The 24,141-nt window shown below is 34.1% G+C and overlaps 1 protein-coding gene across 1 annotated transcript; it reads right to left on the reverse strand.

The window, feature by feature from the left end:
- Positions 1-8,920: 8,920 nt before the first annotated feature.
- LOC144838045 (protein SET-like) lies at positions 8,921-18,679 on the reverse strand. Its single transcript, XM_078693403.1, has 7 exons — positions 18,538-18,679; positions 13,734-13,915; positions 12,726-12,848; positions 12,303-12,416; positions 11,220-11,384; positions 10,839-11,000; positions 8,921-10,095 (listed from the first exon to the last, which is right to left on the reverse strand). Exons 1-7 carry the CDS (start codon positions 18,611-18,613, stop codon positions 10,054-10,056), a joined length of 864 nt encoding a protein of 287 aa, XP_078549529.1. The 5' UTR covers positions 18,614-18,679; the 3' UTR covers positions 8,921-10,053.
- Positions 18,680-24,141: the final 5,462 nt, after the last annotated feature.

Consider the following 24,141-nt stretch of genomic DNA (forward strand, 5'->3'; position numbering starts at 1 on the left):
ATTATTTATTCTACTCAGGTACAAAACATATCTCGAAATTGTTAGCAATTTTGACAATAAAGTTATCTTGTATCTTGTATCTTGTATCTTGTATTATAATATGACAAACAAAATGAATTTATTTTAAGTGGACCAATAACATTTCTTGAATCTTGTACTGTATGACTTTTTAACGATTGACATGAAATGTAAATCAACAATGTAAAGTCTATTTTCCAAACCATTTAGCAATTTTGATTTGAATTTAATTCATTTTGAAGTAGAGTGTGGGATCAGATGAGTTACATAAGATTGTATTGTCGTCCATAGATAACACATTTCGACATTAGGTCTAGAGAGTTAACATAAATCCTAAACAATAAAGGTCCTAGTATATTAGAACCTTGGAGGCACACCTATGTTCACTTCCATGAGTAGATTGTGTTGAGTTGATTGGGTAACAACTTGAGATCTCTCACTAATACGAGAAGTTCAAAATATGCCTATATATTATAGAAAAATTAATAGTATACGCGAACGTAAAACGTACGGTACCCACAGGCGAAGATGTAAGCCTATATTGTTTATCGCAGAGGCTGTTAGGTCCCCGGAAGTTGAAATTATACATATTAATGATACTATGAAACGAAATTACAAGTCTACAGAACCAGACAACCGTGGTTGGGATGGAGCTAAGAAAAATAGAGTTGGAGGTCCCGGAAATTGGACTTATTATACTTCAAAACATGGAACAAAATATATCCCTATCATGGTTGTGACTGAGCTAAGAAATTTTTGAAAAATAGAGCTGTTAGGTCCTGGATAATGCACTTATTGTACTTCGAAATATGACCAGCTTTTTGGTTGGGGCTGAACTAAGAAAATGTTTAAACTTTAAAGGTCTTCAAAAATTGCATCTTATACTTTGTGGTCCGTTTTGCCTTTATTGCTAGGCTCTCCGACGAGGGGGATAGAGCCCACCAAATCTTGTGGTTTCAATTCAATTTAAACATTAAGTAGCCACCGTATTTAAATATATTTTTGTATTCTTCGAATCATAGTTAATCTTTTTTGTTCTAATGCAAACATCTGTGTTTTTATTGGATTTAGGACTTTACAACCAGATACTACTCATAAATACAGGTAGTCTACCTGTAAAATGAACAGAAAGATGAATAGGCCTACTATTATTTATTTTATTTATCCTGTCTTTATACTGAATTACATGATGCGCAGGTACGTGGGCGCGTATGTTCGATCGTTCGTGTAGGCCTACGTAAAAAAAAATCAATAAACTTGACCGATGAGGATATTTATTAGGTATAATAAGATTGTTTGGTGGGTTGAATCACGCGTAGATTTCTTCAGTAAAATGTATGATGCATCAGGTGTCAAAATCTGAAACCAAGTAGCTGCGGCTTCTATTGCGATCATCTACAACTGCTACGTGTTTTCGTTTACCGGGGATTCCCCTTTTTTTAAACTTGCACTCATTCGCATGGATAAAACGATATGTACGATCGTTATGACATATGGAGTTATAAAATTACTATTGTTATTTAAATTTTATACCTCCACCATGGCCAAATTGTGACATCTTCGATTTACTAACAGTAGGCTACCTGTACGTGCTTTTGTAACACGAGCCATGGCGGTACAAAACAGAGGAGGTTGCGTAGTTTATACAGTGACGTAACATCATGGTCGCGGAAACGTCAAATTTACTGCTATTTCTTGCCTATTTCGTTTTTATCCTTAAAATTCAAGAAAGTGACATAGCCTATCGTGTGCGGCCCATCAATAAACATCAGTGTGCCAAATGTGAGCAAGTACCGTTCAGTGGTTTTGGAGGAGATACGTAAAATACGAGAACAAAATTAGTAGCATTCATAATAGATACTACAAACTATAAAACATGGAGGGTAGCTCCAGGTATAAACTAAGCACAACACATGTGCACAAAAGAGCAAATGTTACAATATGCAAAAGAAAATTAGTTAAAATACAAATAAAACAATATAGGTGGTAGGTAAATAGGTCACATAATTTTGTAGAAACTCTTCCTATAGACCCTAAGAAGTGGTGGTCAGATATTCAGTGCTTACAATGATGGTCAAAATTAAATTGTCAAGGAACAAGTGGTGTTTATATACAATAGATCCCTTATCAATGTCTTCCCAGGTAGAGTGAAAGTCCGCAGTAATTTAGTTTGTTTTTAAGTTCATTATAATACAACTCATGTCTTATAGTCCGGTGGCAGGAGGGGGGATATCACCACCCGAAAGGGGACAAATTGCCATCCAACTTTTCTAGACTAGAATTTTCCGTAGATTACGAATATGGAAGGTAATCGATCAGGATAGGAAGCGTTTTCGAGATATAAGGGGTCAAAGTTCAAAATTGACCAATATAAAAACATGCTATATCTCTGGAAATTCTGGACCTAGTGAGATAATTTTGGTGTCAAATTGTTCACAATGTATATGTTTATATTACCTCTAACAGAACTTTCTTTGTAAAATTGACCGGAAACCCCATTTTTAGCAATTTTGACCTTTGACCTCTTTTTGCTATATCTAAGTAACGGCAGGTCGGAGAGAATTAAAAATTGGAGCAAATTGTTCCCAAGATATACATTTATATTCAGTGTAACAGATGATATTGCTTGAAAATGACCGGAAGTGTGGTTATTAACCTTTGACATAATTGAATAAGGTTATAAAAACATAAATTAATAAATATTTGTCGTAAGGAGCCAATTTTGGTATCAAATTGTTAACAATATATATGTTTATACTTGCCATAATGCAACATTTTTTTCAAAAAGTGACTGAAACACTATTTTTCTGTAATTTTAACCTTTGACCTGTTTTTCTCATCTAAATAACGACATGGCATAGAGATTTCTAACGGCAAATTGTTTATAATAGATATTTTTATTCAATCTAATAGATTATACTGCTTGAAAAAACAAGTGTGATTATTGCTTTGAAATCCTGTACATAAGAGCCTATCGGGCGGATTTAATGCAAAGAGGTGTGGAAGGGGAATACTACTACTATACAGTACAATGTCTTTCAATCAGGTATCCATGTATCTCCAATAAACGGAATGTACGGTTCATAGAGAATTCAGAAGTTACCCTTGGTTCATTTTGGCACATCCATATGGGTTCCTTTTAAAAGCATTGAGGGTTCACAGACAGGCCTTTCCCATGGCTTAATATTGGAACCTACAGTTTTAGTTACCCGATATAATTCTAACACAGTAACTTATGTAGCCAAATGCATTGATCCGATACAGGGGCCAAATGTAGAACTGAACATACAGTAGAGAAGGGTCTAAATAGATGACCTGCTGTTGTTTCATTTTAGGCAAAATCCAAATTGGTTCCTTAGGGATCGAGAGTGCACAGGCAGCTTTATTCCATATGCCTGTCTATATAAACCCACATTGTCACCCCTTATATTTCCATTATGGGGCTTAATGTCCATCCATGGAGAACCGGCCTTTGGGGGGTTAATTTTGGCAAATCCATAAGTGTTCCTTAAGGATCGAGAGTGCACAGGCAGCTTTATTCCATGGGCCGCGCCTGTCTATATGAACTCACAGTGTCACCCCTTATATTTCCATTATGGGGCTTAATGTCCATCCATGGAGAACGACCGGCCCTTGGGTTAATTTGGGCAAATCCATAAAATGTTCCTTATGGATGATCGAGGGTGCACAGCAGGGATATTTATTATATCTCTATGAACCCAAATTTTCACCCCACATACAGTATTTCCAATATAGGGTCTCTTGTAGACCCACATAGAGAACCCCGAAAGGTCCATGAAGGATCGGCCCTTGGGTTCATTTGGGCAAATTCATAAATGTTATTTAAAGATTGAGGGTGAACATTTTAGTTTTATTCCATAGTTCATCTATGAACTATTTACCCCATATTAATTTCTAATACAGGGCCTTATGTAGCACACCACATAGAGATCCCAAAAGGGTCCTTAGAGGGTTCATTCGGGCAAATCCATATGGGTTATTTTATAATCTTTTGTGTACAGGAAAATCTTTCCTGTATGGGCCAAACTATTTGTGGCTATATAAAAATTGTGGTCTGTCTGTGTAGTGAGTTGTGGATTGAGTTTGGCCACCTGGATCTGCCTATGCCCTATCCTGTACGATTTGGTATTCTCTGGTTCTGATGAATAGTAGTTTATTTTCCAAAAACGAATATTGTAGCCCTAATAAATGCAACTGTATAGTGGCAAATCATTGAAGGTCAGCGTAACATTTTAACATCATAACATTTTAACCGTCATAATATTAATAATATTAATAATTTTATTATTTATTTTACAGCATTATATTAATACATTTAAAATAATGCGCACTAGAAAAAATATAAAAATACCATAACTTCACTGATCAAATAACGTGATTACATTTATGAAGAACATCGATCTCATAGTTTGAATAATAACTTTGCATTATTTAGTATATCATTGTTCAAATGTTGACCTTTGACCTATGTCAACTTGTGTAATGATAAATGTGCTCTTTTGATTGTGTATGATTGATAGATGTCTTAACAGAATGATAAAACATAACATTTTGTCTTAAATGTTAGTTTTTATTTGGGTTCATATGCAAATTGTGTGATTGGTCAATATTGACATTTGACCTTTAATTGAAAAGTATTTGTTTTATAAGGCGACTGAATAGATACCTATAACCATACAAATGTATTAAAAGACCAAATTGAACTTCAATAAATTGGTTATAATACATATGTATATAATACATTGTTATAATTGGTCAATTTTGAACTTTGACCCCTTATCTCTTCCTATTCGCTTCCTATCCCGATCAAAGTCTGATTTGATTAAATACAGTATTATAATTATATTAATCAAAATTATAATGAAATAACATAACTTTACTAATCAAATAATTTGATTACTTGTAAAACCATCAATATCATAGTTTGAACAACTTTGGATTTATTTGTTCATTTTCATTTCTTTATTCGACAACAAGCGGTCCAGGGGTTGCGACAGCAACAGAGCGCCATAACACATTTGTGTCCGCAACCCCTGTAACATACAACTTAATACAAGTTAAAAATGAATATAAAATATACAGATTATATTACACAATTTAAAATACACCTATACAATTAAAATAAAGTTAGCGTTTATCAAGCAGATATTTTTTCAATTTCGACAGAAAATTTTTCAAAGGAAGAGTAACTGCTTGATCTTTGATTATGGGGGGTAGTGATGACCATATAACAGGAAAATTGTTGATAGACGAATATTTTAAAGTATCGGTACGTGCAAAAGGGTGGACAAATGTGAGTAATTCAGGATGGCGATGATTGATATGAATATTATTGTTTACAGTACTACAAAAAGTTACATTATAAAAACAACGAAATATAAAGGAAATTAAAATCATTAAACGTCTATCACGTAAGGATAACCAACCCAAAGTTATTAAACGTTCGTCGTATGATATAGGTCCGCAGTGGGGTCCCAGAATACGTCTAGAGGCCCGTCGCTGAACCTGTTCGAGGCGTTCTATGTGTCCTCCATTTCTGGGGCCCCACGCCGGCAAACCATACTCAAGAATAGGTAGCACCAAAGTTTTGTACAGACACGAAATCGCGTCTGGAGAACAATTTCCGGCTACAGAAAAAATAAAGCCTAACATTCGATTAGCTTTAGCTATCAGATTATCGATATGAACATTCCAATTCAGTTTAGAATCGATATGTACTCCTAAATGTTTATGGCTATCCACAACCGCAATGGTTGTTAACTAATACGTGTATTAAAATGTTGACCTTTGACCTTATGTCAACTGATGAAATTGACCTTATGTCAACTGATGAAATGATGTATTCGCTCTTTTACATTGGGTATGATTGATTAACAGGATGAGAAAACATTCAATTTTTATTAAATATAAGTTTTTATTTGGTTTTATAGGTACGTTCTATGATTGGTCAATATTGACATTTGACCCTAATTACAAAGGATTTTTTTTCATAAGGTGATTGAATAGACACTTATAATCATAAAAATGTAATAAAAGACCAAATTGTGCTTCAATAAATTTGTTGTAATACATATACATAATACATTGTTGTAATTGGTCAATTTTGAACTTTGACCCTTTATATCTCGAAATCGCTTCCTATCCTGATCGATTACCTTCCATATTAGTAATCTACGGAAAATTCTGGTCTAGAAAAGTTGGATGGCAATTTGTCCCCTTTCGGGTGGTGATTCCCCCCTCCTGCCACCGGACTATTATTTGTGAAAGTCCAGCGCATTAAAAAAGGAAGTATTCTCTTTCTTTTTTATTATCGTTGTACAATTTACATATGCCACTAATTTCAGCTGACCATAACAATTTTCTTCCTTCGAGTTCAAGGGAGTTTGTATGGGCTTTAAATTTAAGGTTGATACCCAAGAAATTAGTCTAATCTAATAGGTACTTTTCAAACTTTGGTTCTCCAATATATTTTACATAATCACTAAGGGATGACTTTGATTTTGCTTTAACATACCATTCCTACTTATACTTATAGTCATTACTCTTGTTACAGTTGACTAACAAACGTCAAAAACAAACAAGTGAATTTGAAAATAAATAGGTTTTTTTAAAACTACTCTCATCGAAAAACTTGAAGATTACAAATCACAAATTATAACTTTTGCCTCTTGTACAAAAATGAAGGAGAGAGAAGTAGTTCTCGAGAAAAGCAATTTCAGTTTACTTTACGACTGCTTGCCGGCTTTTGAAAATTGTCTATCTTTTAACACTCAGGTCTGAAAATACTAGTGGTCCAGAATTGGGACCCTGGTCCGGATTGCCTCCAAAATCCTTGACCACATATGCATATCTATCTGCATTTTAGGAAATATCTTGCAATAACTTTTTGAGTAATCCTGCTAACAAACAAACAGACACACGCGATCGAGGCAACCTAAGCAGTCGTGACTTGTCATAATCCGAAAAAATCAGTTCCATTACTTGGCTTAAACTTTGCTACAGCACCTTCAACTATACCGAAGGAAGAGATCATCCAACGAATAGAACCTACTTTGACAAAACTTCAGCAGACAGCATCCGTATGCAGACCTCTCAACTGTTACGTCAGGACACTAAACCGAAATCCAACATCACCAAGGAATCAACCCGACTGATATCGGAATATTGGAAATCGGTAGAGCTGCACTGCGTAAGTCACAAATTGAAAGGTTTCTATTGTCATATTGCGTGCTATCTTTTGTGAATATAATATTCTCTCCATTAATGAATGCAAAACAATCATTATTTGTTTTGTAAAACAAACTTTTACTCAATCAAGTCCGCTGCTAAGCCTTCCAGCAATGGGAGAACCACGAAGCTAAAAAATCTAATTGTATATATAGCTCCATGGGAGAACCATGGTGACATGAACATATCTAAAGTTCATTTGATTGTAAAACTAATTTCTTCTGTGTTTAGCGCTGAATAACCATCCTGGAAACTTTATCAAACTCTTATCTTTGTAAAATAAGTGTAGCCTAGGCGGTGCACATTGAGCATGTTAACGTCAAAATGAAGTGAGTTGCTTGTAAAATTTGACTATGGAGCAATTCTAGCGAATTCACGCAAAGTCTTCAGTCGTTCTTAATTCACCGCATTGATGTCAAACTAGTTTGATAATGCACTGAAATTGATGTCAAACTAGTTTGATAATGCACTGAAATTGATGTCAAACTAGTTTGATAATGCACTGAAATTGATGTCAAACTAGTTTGATAATGCACTGAAATTGATGTCAAACTAGTTTGATAATGCACTGAAATTGATGTCAAACTAGTTTGATAATGCACTGAAATTGATGTCAAACTAGTTTGATAATGCACTGAAATTGATGTCAAACTAGTTTGATAATGCACTGAAATTGATGTCAAACTAGTTTGATAATGCACTGAAATTGATGTCAAACTAGTTTGATAATGCACTGAAATTGATGTCAAACTAGTTTGATAATGCACTGAAATTGATGTCAAACTAGTTTGATAATGCACTGAAATTGATGTCAAACTAGTTTGATAATGCACTGAAATTGATGTCAAACTAGTTTGATAATGCACTGAAATTGATGTCAAACTAGTTTGATAATGCACTGAAATTGATGTCAAACTAGTTTGATAATGCACTGAAATTGATGTCAAACTAGTTTGATAATGCACTGAAATTGATGTCAAACTAGTTTGATAATGCACTGAAATTGATGTCAAACTAGTTTGATAATGCACTGAAATTGATGTCAAACTAGTTTGATAATGCACTGAAATTGATGTCAAACTAGTTTGATAATGCACTGAAATTGATGTCAAACTAGTTTGATAATGCACTGAAATTGATGTCAAACTAGTTTGATAATGCACTGAAATTGATGTCAAACTAGTTTGATAATGCACTGAAATTGATGTCAAACTAGTTTGATAATGCACTGAAATTGATGTCAAACTAGTTTGATAATGCACTGAAATTGATGTCAAACTAGTTTGATAATGCACTGAAATTGATGTCAAACTAGTTTGATAATGCACTGAAATTGATGTCAAACTAGTTTGATAATGCACTGAAATTGATGTCCAACTAGTTTGATAATGCACTGAAATTGTTCAAAGCGTCATAAAATACAGTACAATATGATGGTTGACGCTTCTTAACATGTATTTTTCATAGCCTAGAGGGAAGGATTAACCCATTGAAAACTGCAGTGCTCCAATTTTGGAGGTCTGGCCTATGCTTTGACATCCAATTTAAGCTAGTCAGATTACCAAACCACACTATTAATAAAGTATGTAGCCAGTAATTCCCCAAAGGTTTACTTGCTACAAAAGCCAAATAAAAAACAGTTTCACAATAAACCTGAGAAAGTTGGATGCTGTGTTTATTGGTCATGGTTTTGGGAATGGTTTAGTACACAACATGAATTGCATCATTTTACAGTGCACTTCAAATGAGCAACATTAACATAAATGAAATTTTATTAGCATATCTTAAACCTCTCACAAAGTTTTCATTCGAGACATTGGTTTTCCAATTACAATATTCAAATAGATAAAGATGTTTGCAATATTTACATTAGTATTACTCAAAACTACAGTATTTTCAAATTATGGTGTAAGTAAACCAATAATAAACTATAGCTTAATTCGGTAACTTCAGTTGACAATAACAAAACAGTTACTGTACCATCGGCTGAGTTTGCAGTCTAAAAGATTGACTCAAGATCTAAGAAGATTCAAACAAATGTTACTGGTTACCAAAAAACAAATTCTTGATAATGATCAACAAGAAATTCGTTATACACCAATTGTTAAACTAATTGCTGCCTAAAAGTCAGTAACAGATGTTTTTTGGAATACAAGATGCAATTAATGCTGAGTCTGATCATGTATACTGTTGACCATATTTAAGGAGTGTTTGATACAATGGGGAACATCTATATCAAATTTGTTTTATATCCAAGACACAGCAATCTAAAAAACTAGTTTAAAAAAAAGACAACACATCTAAAATTTACAAAATTCTTACAGAAAACTAAGTAAGTTGTCTTTTTGTTTTTTTTTCCGAGACACAGTTGAGTCAAAATTATTTCTACATCATCATGGTATAATATAGCATACAAATTGATCACTGTCCATACATACATCACTATGGTATATAGAATTTTCAATGAGTAAAGTAACTTACAAATATTGTCCTTCAAAAAAAAATTCCATAAAGGTGAACATTTGTTTTCCAACACATGTGTAATGGAATTAAGATTACATATAATTTTTTTAAAGAGAAACATAGAAAATGATGGATTACATCAGAGAACAAATTTAGTACAGTATCACTGAAATGTCTTGGGTCAAAATTAAATAAAGAATCATTATTGAATGACCCTGGCCTTGAAACTGTTCATGTTCCGACACACCACATAAGCTGGCAGTTCATTAAATAGTTTTTTAAATTGTTAATATATTCAGTGTAAAGGAAATTACAACGGGAAAGTTACTCATCTTCTCCAGGTTCTTCACCATCTTCATCATCTTCCTACAAAATAAATGTAATATGTTAACATAAACCTGTTTCATTTGGAAAGATTATGTTTAGACTGTTAATGACAAAATGCCCTGAAATATGCACTAAATTGATTAGGTGATTTTGAACATGTGTACTTAAAGATGCAATTGTGGCATGATGTGGTAAATTTGATGATTCACCTGTTGCGACTATTACCAATATATTTTTAATTGTATGTTATAATACATAAGTGGTTATGCGAGACAATATTTTCAGCCTTTTGCCGCTTGTCACTAAAAAATGTTGACAATTAAAAATCACATTGCCTTTTTTGTATGATTCAAAATGATTGAATGTACAAATAATAAATGTTTATGAGTTAGATGGTGAGAATATTTCACGAGTTGAAAAATTGACTGCTCTATTTTTAATGAGGCGGAGCCGAGTTGAAAATGGAGCAGTACATTTTTTTATATTTATTGTTTGTTCAACACACCTACTTTTATTCAATTTATCCATCAAAATCATTTATGAATGCTAGGCCGAGAAGCTAGGCCATTAAAAAGGCAGTGCTCCAACTTTAAAAACAGATGGCTTGCACAGCAATCAGTCAACAACGTCGATAGCAAACATTCTCAAAATATTTACAGAAATCTGAACGTGCATTAGAGCATGTTAGTTATCAGCATTAGATATTACTTTTTCATTAGAAAGGGCTAATTCCAACCCATGATGCATAATAATAATAAAATGTTATAATAGAAAATAACTACCTCTTCTTCTTCATCAACCTCATCTAGTCCTTCTTCATCATCATCATCATCATCTAAGCCTTCTTCATCCTCATCCTCAACATCATCTTCATCGAATTCTGCAATATCTCCAAGGTCACCTGGGTCACCATCACTATCACCATCTTCAGGTAATTCAGGGGCCTATATGATTAAAATTAAAAATAAACCAAGATCATTCTTCAGTAAAATAACATTTGAAAATATAACCACACTATTCTGGTCTAGCTAACAAAAGAGAATTTCCAAGAACAAAAATAAATTTTAGGTTTCATGCTATAATAGTTAAACTTATCGGTTTTCAAATTTTTAAATAATAACTTTGAGTACAGCCAACAGATTACCAAAAATATGAGACCATACCAAGTAATATTGGAGTGGATTTGGCCAGATGTCATCTTTAATAACTTCTCCTAGTTCATCTGCTCCAGCATCTGTATGATCAGTGAACCAACAAAAGAAGCTTTCTGGTTCATCAGGTTCTCTTCGTCTTCCTTTTTGTTGTGGATTACTGCGCTCTGTCAAATTCTGCAAAAAAAGTTAATATTACTGAAACTTTCAATAGAACGCTTTCGATTTAACTTGTGTGTAGTATTTGGTACTATATATAGAATATAAATCCATGCTGGAGTATAGTCCCATCATCTAATTTAATTGAAGAAGTCAACTTAAAAATTCATTAACACTTAATAAAGTTAGTCTACTAATATTAATATAATAATAATAATGTTTAATTTATATAGCACAAAATTCAGGGCGCCTCTAAGCGCTGAACAAACAAAAAATGTAAAAAAACACTAATTAATAAAATAATGTTGAAAAATGCTAATTAAAAAGGTGGGATTTGAGTTGTTTGAATGTGGGAAGTGATTCGGCATTCCTGACTGAGTTTGGAAGGGCGTTCCAAAGATCAGCAGCTGACCAGGAAAAGGTGCGTTGTCCATAAAATGTTGTTGACGGCCATATAGGTATAGGCCTGAATAAAACCTCTGATGATGATCTCAGTGTCCGTTTTGGCTTGTATGGAGAAATGATTTAAATGTGATGAGTAGAATCTTGTACATTACTCTCTTCTCAACTGGCAACCAATGTAGCTGTTTCAATACTGGTGTTATGTTATGAGACATTGGGATGCAAAGAACCAGACAGGCAGCAATGTTCTAAACTCGCTGGACCTTAGCAATAATCTTTGCTGGAAGACCACAAAGAAGACAGTTGCACGATTCAAGCCTGGACAAACAAACCCATGGACCAGTATTTCTGTCTGTCTTGCGGATGGAATTCATTGCAGATTTGCACACTTTGTAAACATGAGCAGACAAATTGAATGGATGAAATATGGCCACATAGGTTTGGCTAGGCATGGAAGAATTAGAATTTTCACAATGGAAATTAGGGAAAATTTAACATTATTTGTACAGTACTGGTCTACTACTTTTCTTTTACCTTATCAGGCTTCCACCTAATCGCAGTAGATTTTGAGGTTGGATCACCGGTTTCTGTTAGATGAAATTCTTTACTTATAACATCATTTTCAAAATATGGATTAGAAGAAAAACACTGCATAATAGAAAAAAATATAAGCAATTACTTTGACAATGCAATACAATTATTATAGTAGATAAATATTTAAAAAATTGAATATATACATATATTTTTTTTCATTTTCATATCAAACAAAATGAGGTTCATTGTTGGCTACACTTTATGTAAATCTTCAGTGCTTCTAAAATTATTCTAAATGGTACAGTAGTCAGTATTGGTTGCAGTCAGGCATTTGGTTGAAATGAATTCAGGCAGTTAACCATATTCAACAGTTAATTCAATACAGATATTACAGTTAGAATATAATACAGTAGTAATACTTACAAAATTGATTCGGTAACCAGACTTAATGTCTTCAAATTCTTGTACTTCAACTTTTGTCAGGTAGTGTAATGCTTCCTCGTCTTCCTCATCAAGCAAAGCAGACACTTGGGGATGATTTACAAACTTTCACAAATTGGTTAAAGAAAATATTCTATTTATGATACTCATACCAAAGGTGCTAATTTAGAATAAAGAGTCTTTTTGAGGGGCAAACCATTGATTTAAAACTACAGTATAAAAGAAAACCCCAGTGTGCACGATATCTATCATTATTTTGCCAAGGACTAGCCTCTGATCGATTCATAACAAATGTATTTATATCAATAAAGATGAATAAAATGGAACAATTTTGTAGTTTTAACGATATTCACTACTGCAGAAAAAAACCAAAATAAAGTTTTCATTTATTAAAGTAAGATATTCCTTTTCATCTGAAAAAAAGTAAATCTTGCATAATATAGCCATACAGTAGCACAGAAAGTCTATTTGGACAATTTTATCTTTTTAAATTAAATGAATAACATTTGGTCTGCCTTTTCATGCTAGCATGAGCCTAAAAAAGTAGTGGGTATCACCATCACATTGCCAACGTTCCAGTGGAAGGTACTAATTGGCGACTTTGCTTGTTGTGGCAAGGTTGTAAATGATGGCATGTTGCATCTGTGTGCTTACAGTATGAAACTTTCTATATTCATATTTTTATAGTATAGTAATATGTCTTTTAATATGTTACTTAATTTAAAAACTCTAATTAATACAAATCGCATTTATAAATGGTTTGCGATATCATTATCATTGACAAACAAATAGAATATTTTTCTGACTTCACGGCATTACAAGATTTAGGAAAAGATGAATGCAATATGGTATATTTTTAAGGCTGAAAGAAGCCACGTCTGAAAGTATGGTCTAAAAATGACTTACATTTCTACTTTAAAAGTCTCTTGCATCTGAAACAGAAATGTGTGAGGAATGTACTATTTATACATAATAACTTGCAAAGGATACTGATGTGACCCAGAAATTAGGAATCTTACTAATAAGCTTAGCCCTTTTTTCAAAATGAGGCTGCCTGAGCTTATTGTATTTTTGCTCAACATGTAAAATTTCTTCACTGGCCTTTTCATTTAAACCATCTATTGTATTCTGAACATTGTCAATCTCTTCTATAGCTCTTTGTTGCTCATCATCTGCAAATAGGTAATATGGATTTAATTTAAAAAAGCATCATTGACACAATATTATATCCCACCTGTGTTTAAACTTGATGATTTTACGGATTGTTACTCTCACCTGGTCACGAATTTTGCATACTTTAGGTTGATTTTTTTTATTTAAAGGCCAGGTGCGGGTACAAAATTTCTATTGATCATACATTCCAATAATTATCGATCTACAGATTCCCCTATGTTTCATAAATGTTTAGATTTTATTTGTGTTACACAAGCTTGTTAAAAATAAACACTTGCTTCTTTCTCAGTGAGGGGATAGTTCAAATTACACAGTAAAATCTCTATTCTTTTGTACACAAATATTGTAGAGAGGCATTTTTAAAAAACTATGAAAAATAAACGGTCTGGTAAAAAATGTTGTCATTATGACTGAATATAGGTAATATAACTATTTTATTTCGCTACGGTGATCGTTCGAGATCACACAAGATCCTGTTGCGCACGCGCACGTCAGTTCGTTGCATACGCACAAAATCAGAAGTCTTCGACATCGGATATCTAAAGAAAAATTGATTATTTTGTAAGAAATACACGTCATATTATCTATCAAGCATTGTTTCGTTATGGACAACTTATCACTTGGTAAGAGGGATAACGAACAATCAAGAAAAATAGTAGAAGTAGGGCTTGAGAGCTTAGAAACTTTGACAGGTTTCGCTGACCCTGCGGGGCCAGGCGTGCTAATTAATAGCGGGAATAATATCTCTCATTCACCTACCTCATAAAATAAAGATCAAACTTCGAACATCACATCACATTCACCAGACATGTTATTACATTAGGTTAAACTACCTAACTACTGAAAAAAAGTCTTCCTGGTTTTTATAGTAGAATTTTGTATTTTAAGGGAAATTCATCTTTTTTCATCTTGATTTCTATTACAAATATTTGATTTATGTACAATTAACCAGATATTATATTTAAAATTCATGAATGTACCTTAGCTTTAAAGGATCTGACAATAGATAGATAAATATATCGCTATGACTAAAGATACGGTACTGTATCAATACTTCTAAACACTAAAGGAACGGTAATTATAGAGGGTGCTATGTAAGCATAGACAAGTAGGTTATGTAAAGCGTTTTCGGCAAGCAAGCTGTGTGGCGTGGTGGGTTTGTGATGAGGCTATGGCCTAGGAGTTTCAAGATCGATTCTATGCTTGACGATTTTTTTTTTTATTTAAGAGAGATTATTTAGAGGGTTAGGTTTTTAATATTTAGGATGAGTTTTAATATTTAGTTAGGACGAGTTTTAATATTTAGTTAGGACGAGTTTTAATATTTAGTTAGGACGAGTTTTATATTTAGGAATGCAATTTTTAGCCACGGCGTATATATATATATATGGATTCGAACTAAAGGTCATCTTTATAAATTAAAATTTTCCTGACCTATGTTAAATATTCGGATAGATGTATTTTCTAGACATATTTATTGTGTAACATCTCTTCTGGTGGTGTGGTTGAATTACGATCATCTCGGTCGCGTTTCATTTCGGTCGCGTGTCAATTAAGGTCAATTTTCAACAATATCGATCGTGGTGTATGGCGCGTCAATTATGCATAAAGCATACGAAAATGGATGCTATTGTAGGATTGAGACTTAACTGTCAGATTTAACTCTCTTTCTGCAGTCGGTACGTGTAGCAGTTCGAATTTATAAACCTGTATTTGTAACGATTTTTATCTATATTTTCAGGACACAACAGTAGCTTACGAAGAAGACTCCAATATGTTAATAATTATGAATGAGTAAATTGGGAATATTTGTTTGGTGCCAGTAAAAATCAGTGAGAGGCTTTACTGAGCTTTTTTATACACTATATTGCACGATTATGTAATACAATTTTTAAAAACATAATGCATTGACGTGTCGAATTATGTCTCATGCTATTGAATAAGAATGAAACCATATTGTCTGTTGACTTTGTATGCTTATTGTTATGAAATACAATAAAAACAGAAATAAAGAAATAAGGCGAATTGTCTATTTTACCTTTTTGTGTCTATTGTCACCACAATACAAATGGAATGGGTGTAGCTTTTTTAGATGAATTATTATCGAAAAATTATTCGTAAAATGGCCAAAACAATGTCCCTCCATTCGTCCCTTAAATTATACAAAAAATATGTATAATTATTAGCTGTCAAGAAGAACTACACCGCTAACATAACCATCGTTAATGCTATACAGTAGAACCTCTATTTTACGTACGGTACGGGACCGAAAGGCGTACGTAAAATCAAGCGATTCGTAAAATCAAGGTTGACCCCCAAATACGTAGAGATCGTAGCTAAAAAGGCTGCCGTGTTTGCCTACAGCATGCAGGTGGTCACTAGCTTAGCTAGGCCATTCCTAGGCCTAGACTAATCTAGGCCAGGCTAGCAGGCCTAGCAAGATGTGAGGCCTAGAAAAGTACAGTATATGCAGGCTGTGCGATTTAGTTTAAATAAAGTGTTATAAATAAAATATCAATGTTCTTGTATTTTCTATCAATAAAAACAGTCGCTGCTGTAGAGGAATGCACATGAGTTCCTCACACAGCCATAGCTTTGTGCTTTGTTGTTGTTAAATTGCGCCCTCGATGTAAGAAAATGATGACGTCATCGGTCATTTTAAGCGTACGTAAAATCAAGGGAACGTAAAATCAGGGTACGTAAAATGAAGGTTCTACTGTACTACTTTTCCAGTCAATTTTTTCTTTAAAAAATGTTTTTTTTTAAACATGATGAAACTCTGATTGTCCACAGACAACGTAAAGCTGGCGGCAAAAATGTCTTACAAAGTCCTACATTTGTAGTCGCAATTTACTAAATCTACAGCATTAATTTTGCAAAGAAGCCCCTCTGTTTAGTTTAAAAGGTAGTCTTGAAAAGAAGCCCATCTTGAAATGTTCTTAAAAGAAGAAACCGCCATTGAGCATTTTTTTCAAAGTTTTACCGTATTGTGATGTATAAATTTAATTAGAGGCAATAAAAAAAAATATCAGCATAAGCACGCAAAAAAGAGAGCGCGTGTGCAGCGGGGAAACAATGCACGCATCCAGACAAAAGGGCACAAAGCTCATTGTATTTGTCGGAAAAAGTAACGCACGTTATATCAAATGATGTTCGCGATTTGTAGATGAGATAGATGTAAATATTGCTAATAAATAAAAGATTAAATAAATAGATAAATTAAATAACGTCTATGTAGATGTAAATAGAGGTAAACATTGGTAATAAATAAAAGATTAAATACATACATAAATTAAATAACGTTTGTAGATGTAAATAGAGGTAAACATTGGTAATAAATAAAAGATTAAATACATAGATAAATTAAATAACGTTTGTAGATGTAAATAGAGGTAAACATTGGTAATAAATAAAAGATTAAATACATAGATAAATTAAATAACGTTTGTAGATGTAAATAAGGTTTAAATTTGAATGATGAATGTAAATATTTGTATATGCGTTTTTGTTTTAAAAATATATTTGTGTATATGTTTTTGTTTTAAAAATAAAAAGATTGAATGATCATTGACAAAAGTGTAAAGTGAGTTTGAATTTTTCCCATCGAATATTTACAAAATATATAAAAATATAATGCTTATAAAAACATTTAAAAAAAAGTTAAACTAATAAAATATTGTTTTTACAATATTTATTTAAATATAATGATTATTATTATATAAAAACATTTTTAAGTAAACACATACAAAATAATAGAGCCTACACTTCGATCTTTAATTAGAGCTTACAGTGTATAGTACTGCATTGAGCGGCGTTCCATAGAAATCGCCGGAAGTTCGATTTACCGGAAGCGCGACCGAAATGAAACGCGACCGAGATGATCCGATACCGTGTGGTTCTTATTGTCATCCATTAATTCTTTTAAAATTTAACTTAACATTGCATATGTGCCAAAGAGACTTTGTTCATATTTAGGAAAGACTTTGTAAAAAGCACATAGTAAAAGTTTAAAACAAGTAAAGCAATAGCAGCCTAGCCCCATATAGAGATATTATAATATCTCTATGCTAGCCCGAAGTCTGATTTTTTGAGTAACTGTGAATGTGTAGGTTTGACTAGGCCTATTAGGCCATAATAAAAGTAGGCTAAATTAATTTATGTTCTCTTGACTCTTGTCTAGGCCTACCCTAGATAGGCCATACCAGGGCCTCTAGTATCCCCTCTAATTACTAGTAATTTTTAGGCTAGCTAGATAGGCCTATGTCTTCCCATTTGAGCCTCGTTTTGTACGGAGTCCGTTTTGTACTACTGGGCAGTGGTAGATTATTTTAGCCACATGACAAAACCATCATGACATATAGGCCTATACCATCCTTGCCTACCATCCATCATGACCATGCATGTAGGTTAAACGTGTGTTCAGTTCATTCCATTCATCTAGGCAAGCTAGGCCTAAAAAAGGCTAGAGCGGTGCCCGGCCAGACAGCCAGCAGCAGAGGGGAAGCTCGTGCGTGGGGAACAAAGAGAGTTCATTATTTCAAAGCTGAAAAGACAATTTATAGTAAGTAAAATACAATGTATAATAAACATCATAAAACTATTATATATATATGAGTATTACCTGCAGCATCATCGGCATCTTGGCCGTTATTTGTTGGTTCTTCCTTCCTTATTTTGGCTGGAGGAGGAGACGACATTTTTGATTTTCACGAGGTAAGCCACGCATGCGTAGTAATTGACTTTTGGTATGAAAACGGGTCATAGTTTATATTGGACGATCAAAAAAAGCAAGAGCGCAATGAAACCCTTTTTTATAACACATAAAACAATATTATTTTTTCAAATACACACAAAATATTGTAAGTAAATGTAAAATGGGTTGTAGTTGCAAATATTACACAATCTATTTATATTTGATCTTTGAGTCTTATTGCGTTAAACAAGTTGTTCTTAGAGCGCTTTGTTGTGATTGTGTTTCCTCCCATGAACACAACGTCACACATACTCAGTAACACACACCACCACACAAAGAAAGGAAGCCCACCACACACTACACACTTCATGCGTGGTGAACCTTTTGCATTCTAAATACAAAAGTCGCGGGGAAATTGACGTAGCAGACATTCATAGCCTACGTACTGTGTGAATAGCGAGGTCGAATAACGTTTGATGTTGTTGGGGTGGCCTAACGGTCGAAATTAGGATTTGACTTTTCTAGATCTAGAAATAGACATAGTAGTAGGTTAGGTAGCCATAATAATTATTGAAATAGGTCTAGGCTAGTAGTACGTAGAGTCTAGCCTAGGGAGTAGGGGAGGGCCTAAACTAGGCTAGTAGTAGTACTAGCCTAGTAGACTACTGTAGTTGCACAGTAGTAGTAGGCTTGGGTTATCGGCTGACTTTTATTTAATTAATTGGTGCATGCATGGAGTTAAAGAATAAAACTCCATGATTGGTGCCACCATACAGACACTGCATATCCCACAACACATGATTGTTGGAATGTTAAAAATATAAAAACCACATCTTTATTTTTAATCTTATTGAGAGGGGCCGAGTAGGCCTATTTTGTTGTGAAATACAGAGTAAGCCTAGCCTACTGTACACTTATTAGGGCTGCATACAAAAAAATGAAAAGAGTAGACCCATATTTTTTTATGTTATTTGAATAACACACCAGGCTAACACAATATCACAATTTGGGTGCGAGATAATCATAAATCAAGGGTTTTCGTTTTGTACACATCCTAGGCCTAAAGGGTGCAATACAAAACGATTTTGTAGGCCTACACATCCTATGGTGGGTAGGCTACGTTTCTAAAAAACGAAGATCTATGGTTTTTTTATTTGAGTGAAGACACCAGGCTAACACAATTATTGTCACAAGTCGCAAATCAGTTTTTTGTCCATAACGAAAAAAATACAAAGCAAAAAATATACAAAAGGACCAGCATGGAAGCCACCCGAACATTTTAAATAATAATTCAGTAGACTGTAAAATGTTGACCCATCCATAAATAAATATAAAAATTCTTTTAGCCTTACCAAAAAATTGAATAAGATGGCAAGTATAAAATAATCAAGGGTCTTCGTTTTGTACACAATCGCATGAAACACATCCGACTTGTTACCAACAAAAAAACGGGAATACAAAGTTTGGGTGCTTGCTGATTGGTGGAAAGCACATGGTTGAAAGTTTTTACATGCCGTCTGAGTGTTGGAAATTTTCTTATCCAAAAAAATAACAAAACAAAAAGAAGAAAGTGTTTACATGCCGTCTTCATTCATTAATCTTTTATTTCGGAATTACAAATCTATACAAATAAAATAACAATTTTATGCATAAACTTATGAGAATACGAAATAATACAAAAATAATGATCGATTTTAGAGAAGTATTTCCTAAGTGCCGGTACTTATGTACGGTTCAAAACATCCAACTGGTGTAACATCTTTGATATTTAAAGAGCATATTTCTTTGTCACTCTTTATTCATCAATTATATCAATGTAAATAGGCAATGAGATACTGTCATAAAATCCTCCATCAATTATCATCTATATATTAACAAGATAAGAAGCACCATGAACACACAAAATGATAGCCCAGACACAGAGAGAATATAGACACTAGAGAATATTAACACGCAACATCCGCCGCTATAGAACGCAACAGAGCCAGGCCTAGCCTGAATAAAACGGCCGTAAAATCGAAACTAACAGTACTTTAATTTTGTAAATAATGTTAAATTACTGTATTTTATTCTATTGTAAGTCAAATCACGAGTACAAATGAATACAATATACCACGTAATTGACCAGAGGATAATAACCGCGCGTTGCTGCTAAAAATAGCACGTTGGAACCGGTTAGACGGCATTATAATTCGAATGGGTGTTTTTAACCGTATTTTTGAGAACGCATTTTAACCGTTTATGTGAAACTTGTCCCGTTTCTTCTGCCAAGAAAATGCATTTTAACCGGTAATGCACAGCAGAAACAGGCCCATAGAGACGTGGTTGCACTTGCTATAAACAGTATTTAGACTCACGCTGTCTATACTACGAGGGTTTCTTTTGTTAAGTTATCCCCTCATATGTAATGCACCTTTGACGTGTCATACTGTAACTATGCGCGGGTCTCTTCTCTGGTGAAACCTCGTGAGATGATTCAGTGAAAAATAAACCACACGTTGTTCTTTAATTTCCCGTAGTTTCGTGTTATTATTTCTGTATATTCCCGAGCTTTAAATCCAGGTTACAATGGAATCAACATCTTTTTCCCATACAATCTAATAAATAGCAAGTTGCCACGCAATCGGGCATGCGACTTTCTCGTTTTATTGAACACGGTGTTATCTTATTTACAAAAAACGCCAAAAAATCGGCGTGTTTTATTTTCGGCAAAAACAGGGATAGCATGGCAACTCCCTCTTTTTTCCCCCGAAAATGGCCGTCCAAATCACGGCTGCACGGCTCGTTGCCTAAAGCCCTGTCATAAACAATTATACAGTATAAATCTTGTGCAAAGTCAATCATATTATAAATAATTATATATCATATGTAATTCATTGCATTTTCAACACCTCGCAAGCGCGTGCGTGTGGTTTTGTCCCTGTGTACACACAGTACACACACAAACACCCGCAAAGCGCGTGCGTGTGGTTTTGTCCCTGTGTATACACAGTACACACACAAACACCCGCAAAGCGCGTGCGTGTGGTTTTGTCCCTGTGTGTACACACACAAACACCCGCAAAGCGCCCTATATAGTGTCAAATACAACACGCAAGAGTGTATTTTGTTCACATTGTGTTACCTTCATTTTAGACGCGCCAGAGCGTTGTTACAACCGCTAATGAAGGGACCGCTTTTCGGCATTCATTTTTTATTTCATGTCATAGGACATGTCTACCAAATTTGGTGCCTTTGTCAAAAAGTGACCGATCGACCCGTTTTTTTCGCGCTAAGAACCCCTACTATACGAGAGGTGGTCGATTATGAGAAGTGGTCCTTTGATAGAGGCTTTCACTGAAGAGAGGTGTGGTCATTAAGAGAGGCGGTCGCTTACGAGAGGTGGTCAATGATGAGAAGTGGTCCCTTAAGGGAAATGGTGGTTGTTCAATAGAGATGGTCACTTTCGAGAGGTCGTTGTGATGGGAGATGGTCGATTATCAGAAGCGGTCCTTTAATAGAGAGAAAGAGGTCATGGTCCCTAAAAAGAGGTGGTCACTTACGAAAGGTGTGGTCGTTAAGAGATGTGGTCGCTTACGAGAAGTGATTGATTATGAGAAGCGGTCCTTTATGAGAGCAGGGAGCAGGTGATCCCTTGAGTTGGTCGATTATGAGAAGCGGTCCCTTAAACAGAGATGGTTGTTTACGATGTGTGGTCGTTTTAGAAAGACTGATAGCTAAGTAAAGATCGATGCATTTTGCACATAATTTAGACATTTTTGTAAACATTAATATATAACATTTTCTACATTAGCTGGCGATAGTAACTACTGTACATAAGCTGGGAGGCAATTTTCGTTACTAAATAAGCTGTTGACCGTTTCTACATAAGCTGGTGTTTCTACATTAGCTGGAGGTTTTACTACATTATTAGCGGTGGATTGTTCTACATTAACGGTTGTTTCGACATTAGATGGCCTTTTCTACATTAGCGGTTGTAACAAGAGGCTTTTCGGTCTGTGTCTGTCACGGCAGATCATTATTATTGGATGTATGAAGACTCATTGTATATTATAACAACAGTTAATATTGAAACAGTTGCGTTATTACTGTGTACATAATCTTAATATTATTTAAATTTGTTGTGCTGTTTATACAATTCAATTTTTGAGTTACAATTTCTCATTTAAGACAATTACAGTGATCAAAGAGAAACGATATCATCTATAATTTATGTGAAGTTTGTGTTATTTTGGCAAATACTTGTAATGTTTAGTGAGATGATGACGATTTATTACAACGCAATCATACCAACTCTACTAGATATGAAAGTGTTTTTAAACGGATTCAAGCATATTAATTCCTCCATGAGCACATTAGGCCTAATCTGCCCGAAATTCCAGCCAAATAAGGAGAGATACACAACTAGTCATTCATTATATTAGAAACATCTGGGTCAGGGGTCGTTTTGTATTCCCCCATTAGGATGTGTACAAAACGAAAACCCTTGATTATCTCGCACCCAAAATCTCTAAATAAGTTCGAAATTGTGATATTGTGTTAGCCTGGTGTGTTATCATCATTCAAATAACATTAAAACAATGGGTCTTCGTTTTGTAGACACCCATGATGTGTACAAAACAAAGACCTTTGATTATCTCTCACCCAAATGTCTGCTGAATAAGTAAAGTTCGAAATTGTGTGTGGGTAATAACAAGATACGAGGCAGGCGAGGTAAGTCAGACATTTATGCGAGGCGTCATTTTATCATTTCACAAGTGCGCGAGGCAGGAAATCACCGCAATTGATGTTGACCAATTTTATCCTGAATATCACACCTTAGAATTAGTACTTTTATGAAGAAAAATCACATAAAAAGTAACAATAAATCCTTTAAATTGATGATTTTACAGACGTTTTCTCGAATATACTGTTCAACTTACCTCGCCTGCCTCGTATTTTGTTATTACCCACACACTTTCGAACTTTACTTATTCAGACATTTTAATTTTGGGTGAGAGATAATCAAAGGTGTACTCCAAACGCCAAAACAGCAACATTAATAGGGGCTAAAAACTCTGTGGAATCCATATATTGAACGCATTATTTGGTGAAAATCACGTTTATTTTGCGACTGTCAATAAAGAAAAAGTGTTACTGTGGATACTGTACACGGTTTCGTTATAACTTTAAGAATAAAATCGAAAAATTCATCATAATATCCTCAGTAGGATGCCCTAGGTGTAGACCAGGTAGTGATGTTGATCTAGGATCGATTATTATATCTTTGAAAACAAAACAGTATCATCAGTAACATATTGCAGCATTTATTGACAGGTTAACAAAATATATTGAAATTAAACGTGTATTTCACCAATAAATGCATTAGGAATTGACGCTTTCCACTGAGTTTTAGTCAATGTATATGCGAAATTCGCGAACAGTGTGCGAGAAACACGTCTGTAAAAATCATTAATTTAAGGATTTATTTGTTACTTTTTAGTGTGATTCCTCTTCATAATATATAGTACTTATGAGGCAAAATTCTAAGGT

The sequence above is a fragment of the Antedon bifida genome, chromosome 3 (assembly GCF_963402885.1).
Source record: "Antedon bifida chromosome 3, ecAntBifi1.1, whole genome shotgun sequence".
NCBI classification, from domain to species: domain Eukaryota; kingdom Metazoa; phylum Echinodermata; class Crinoidea; order Comatulida; family Antedonidae; genus Antedon; species Antedon bifida.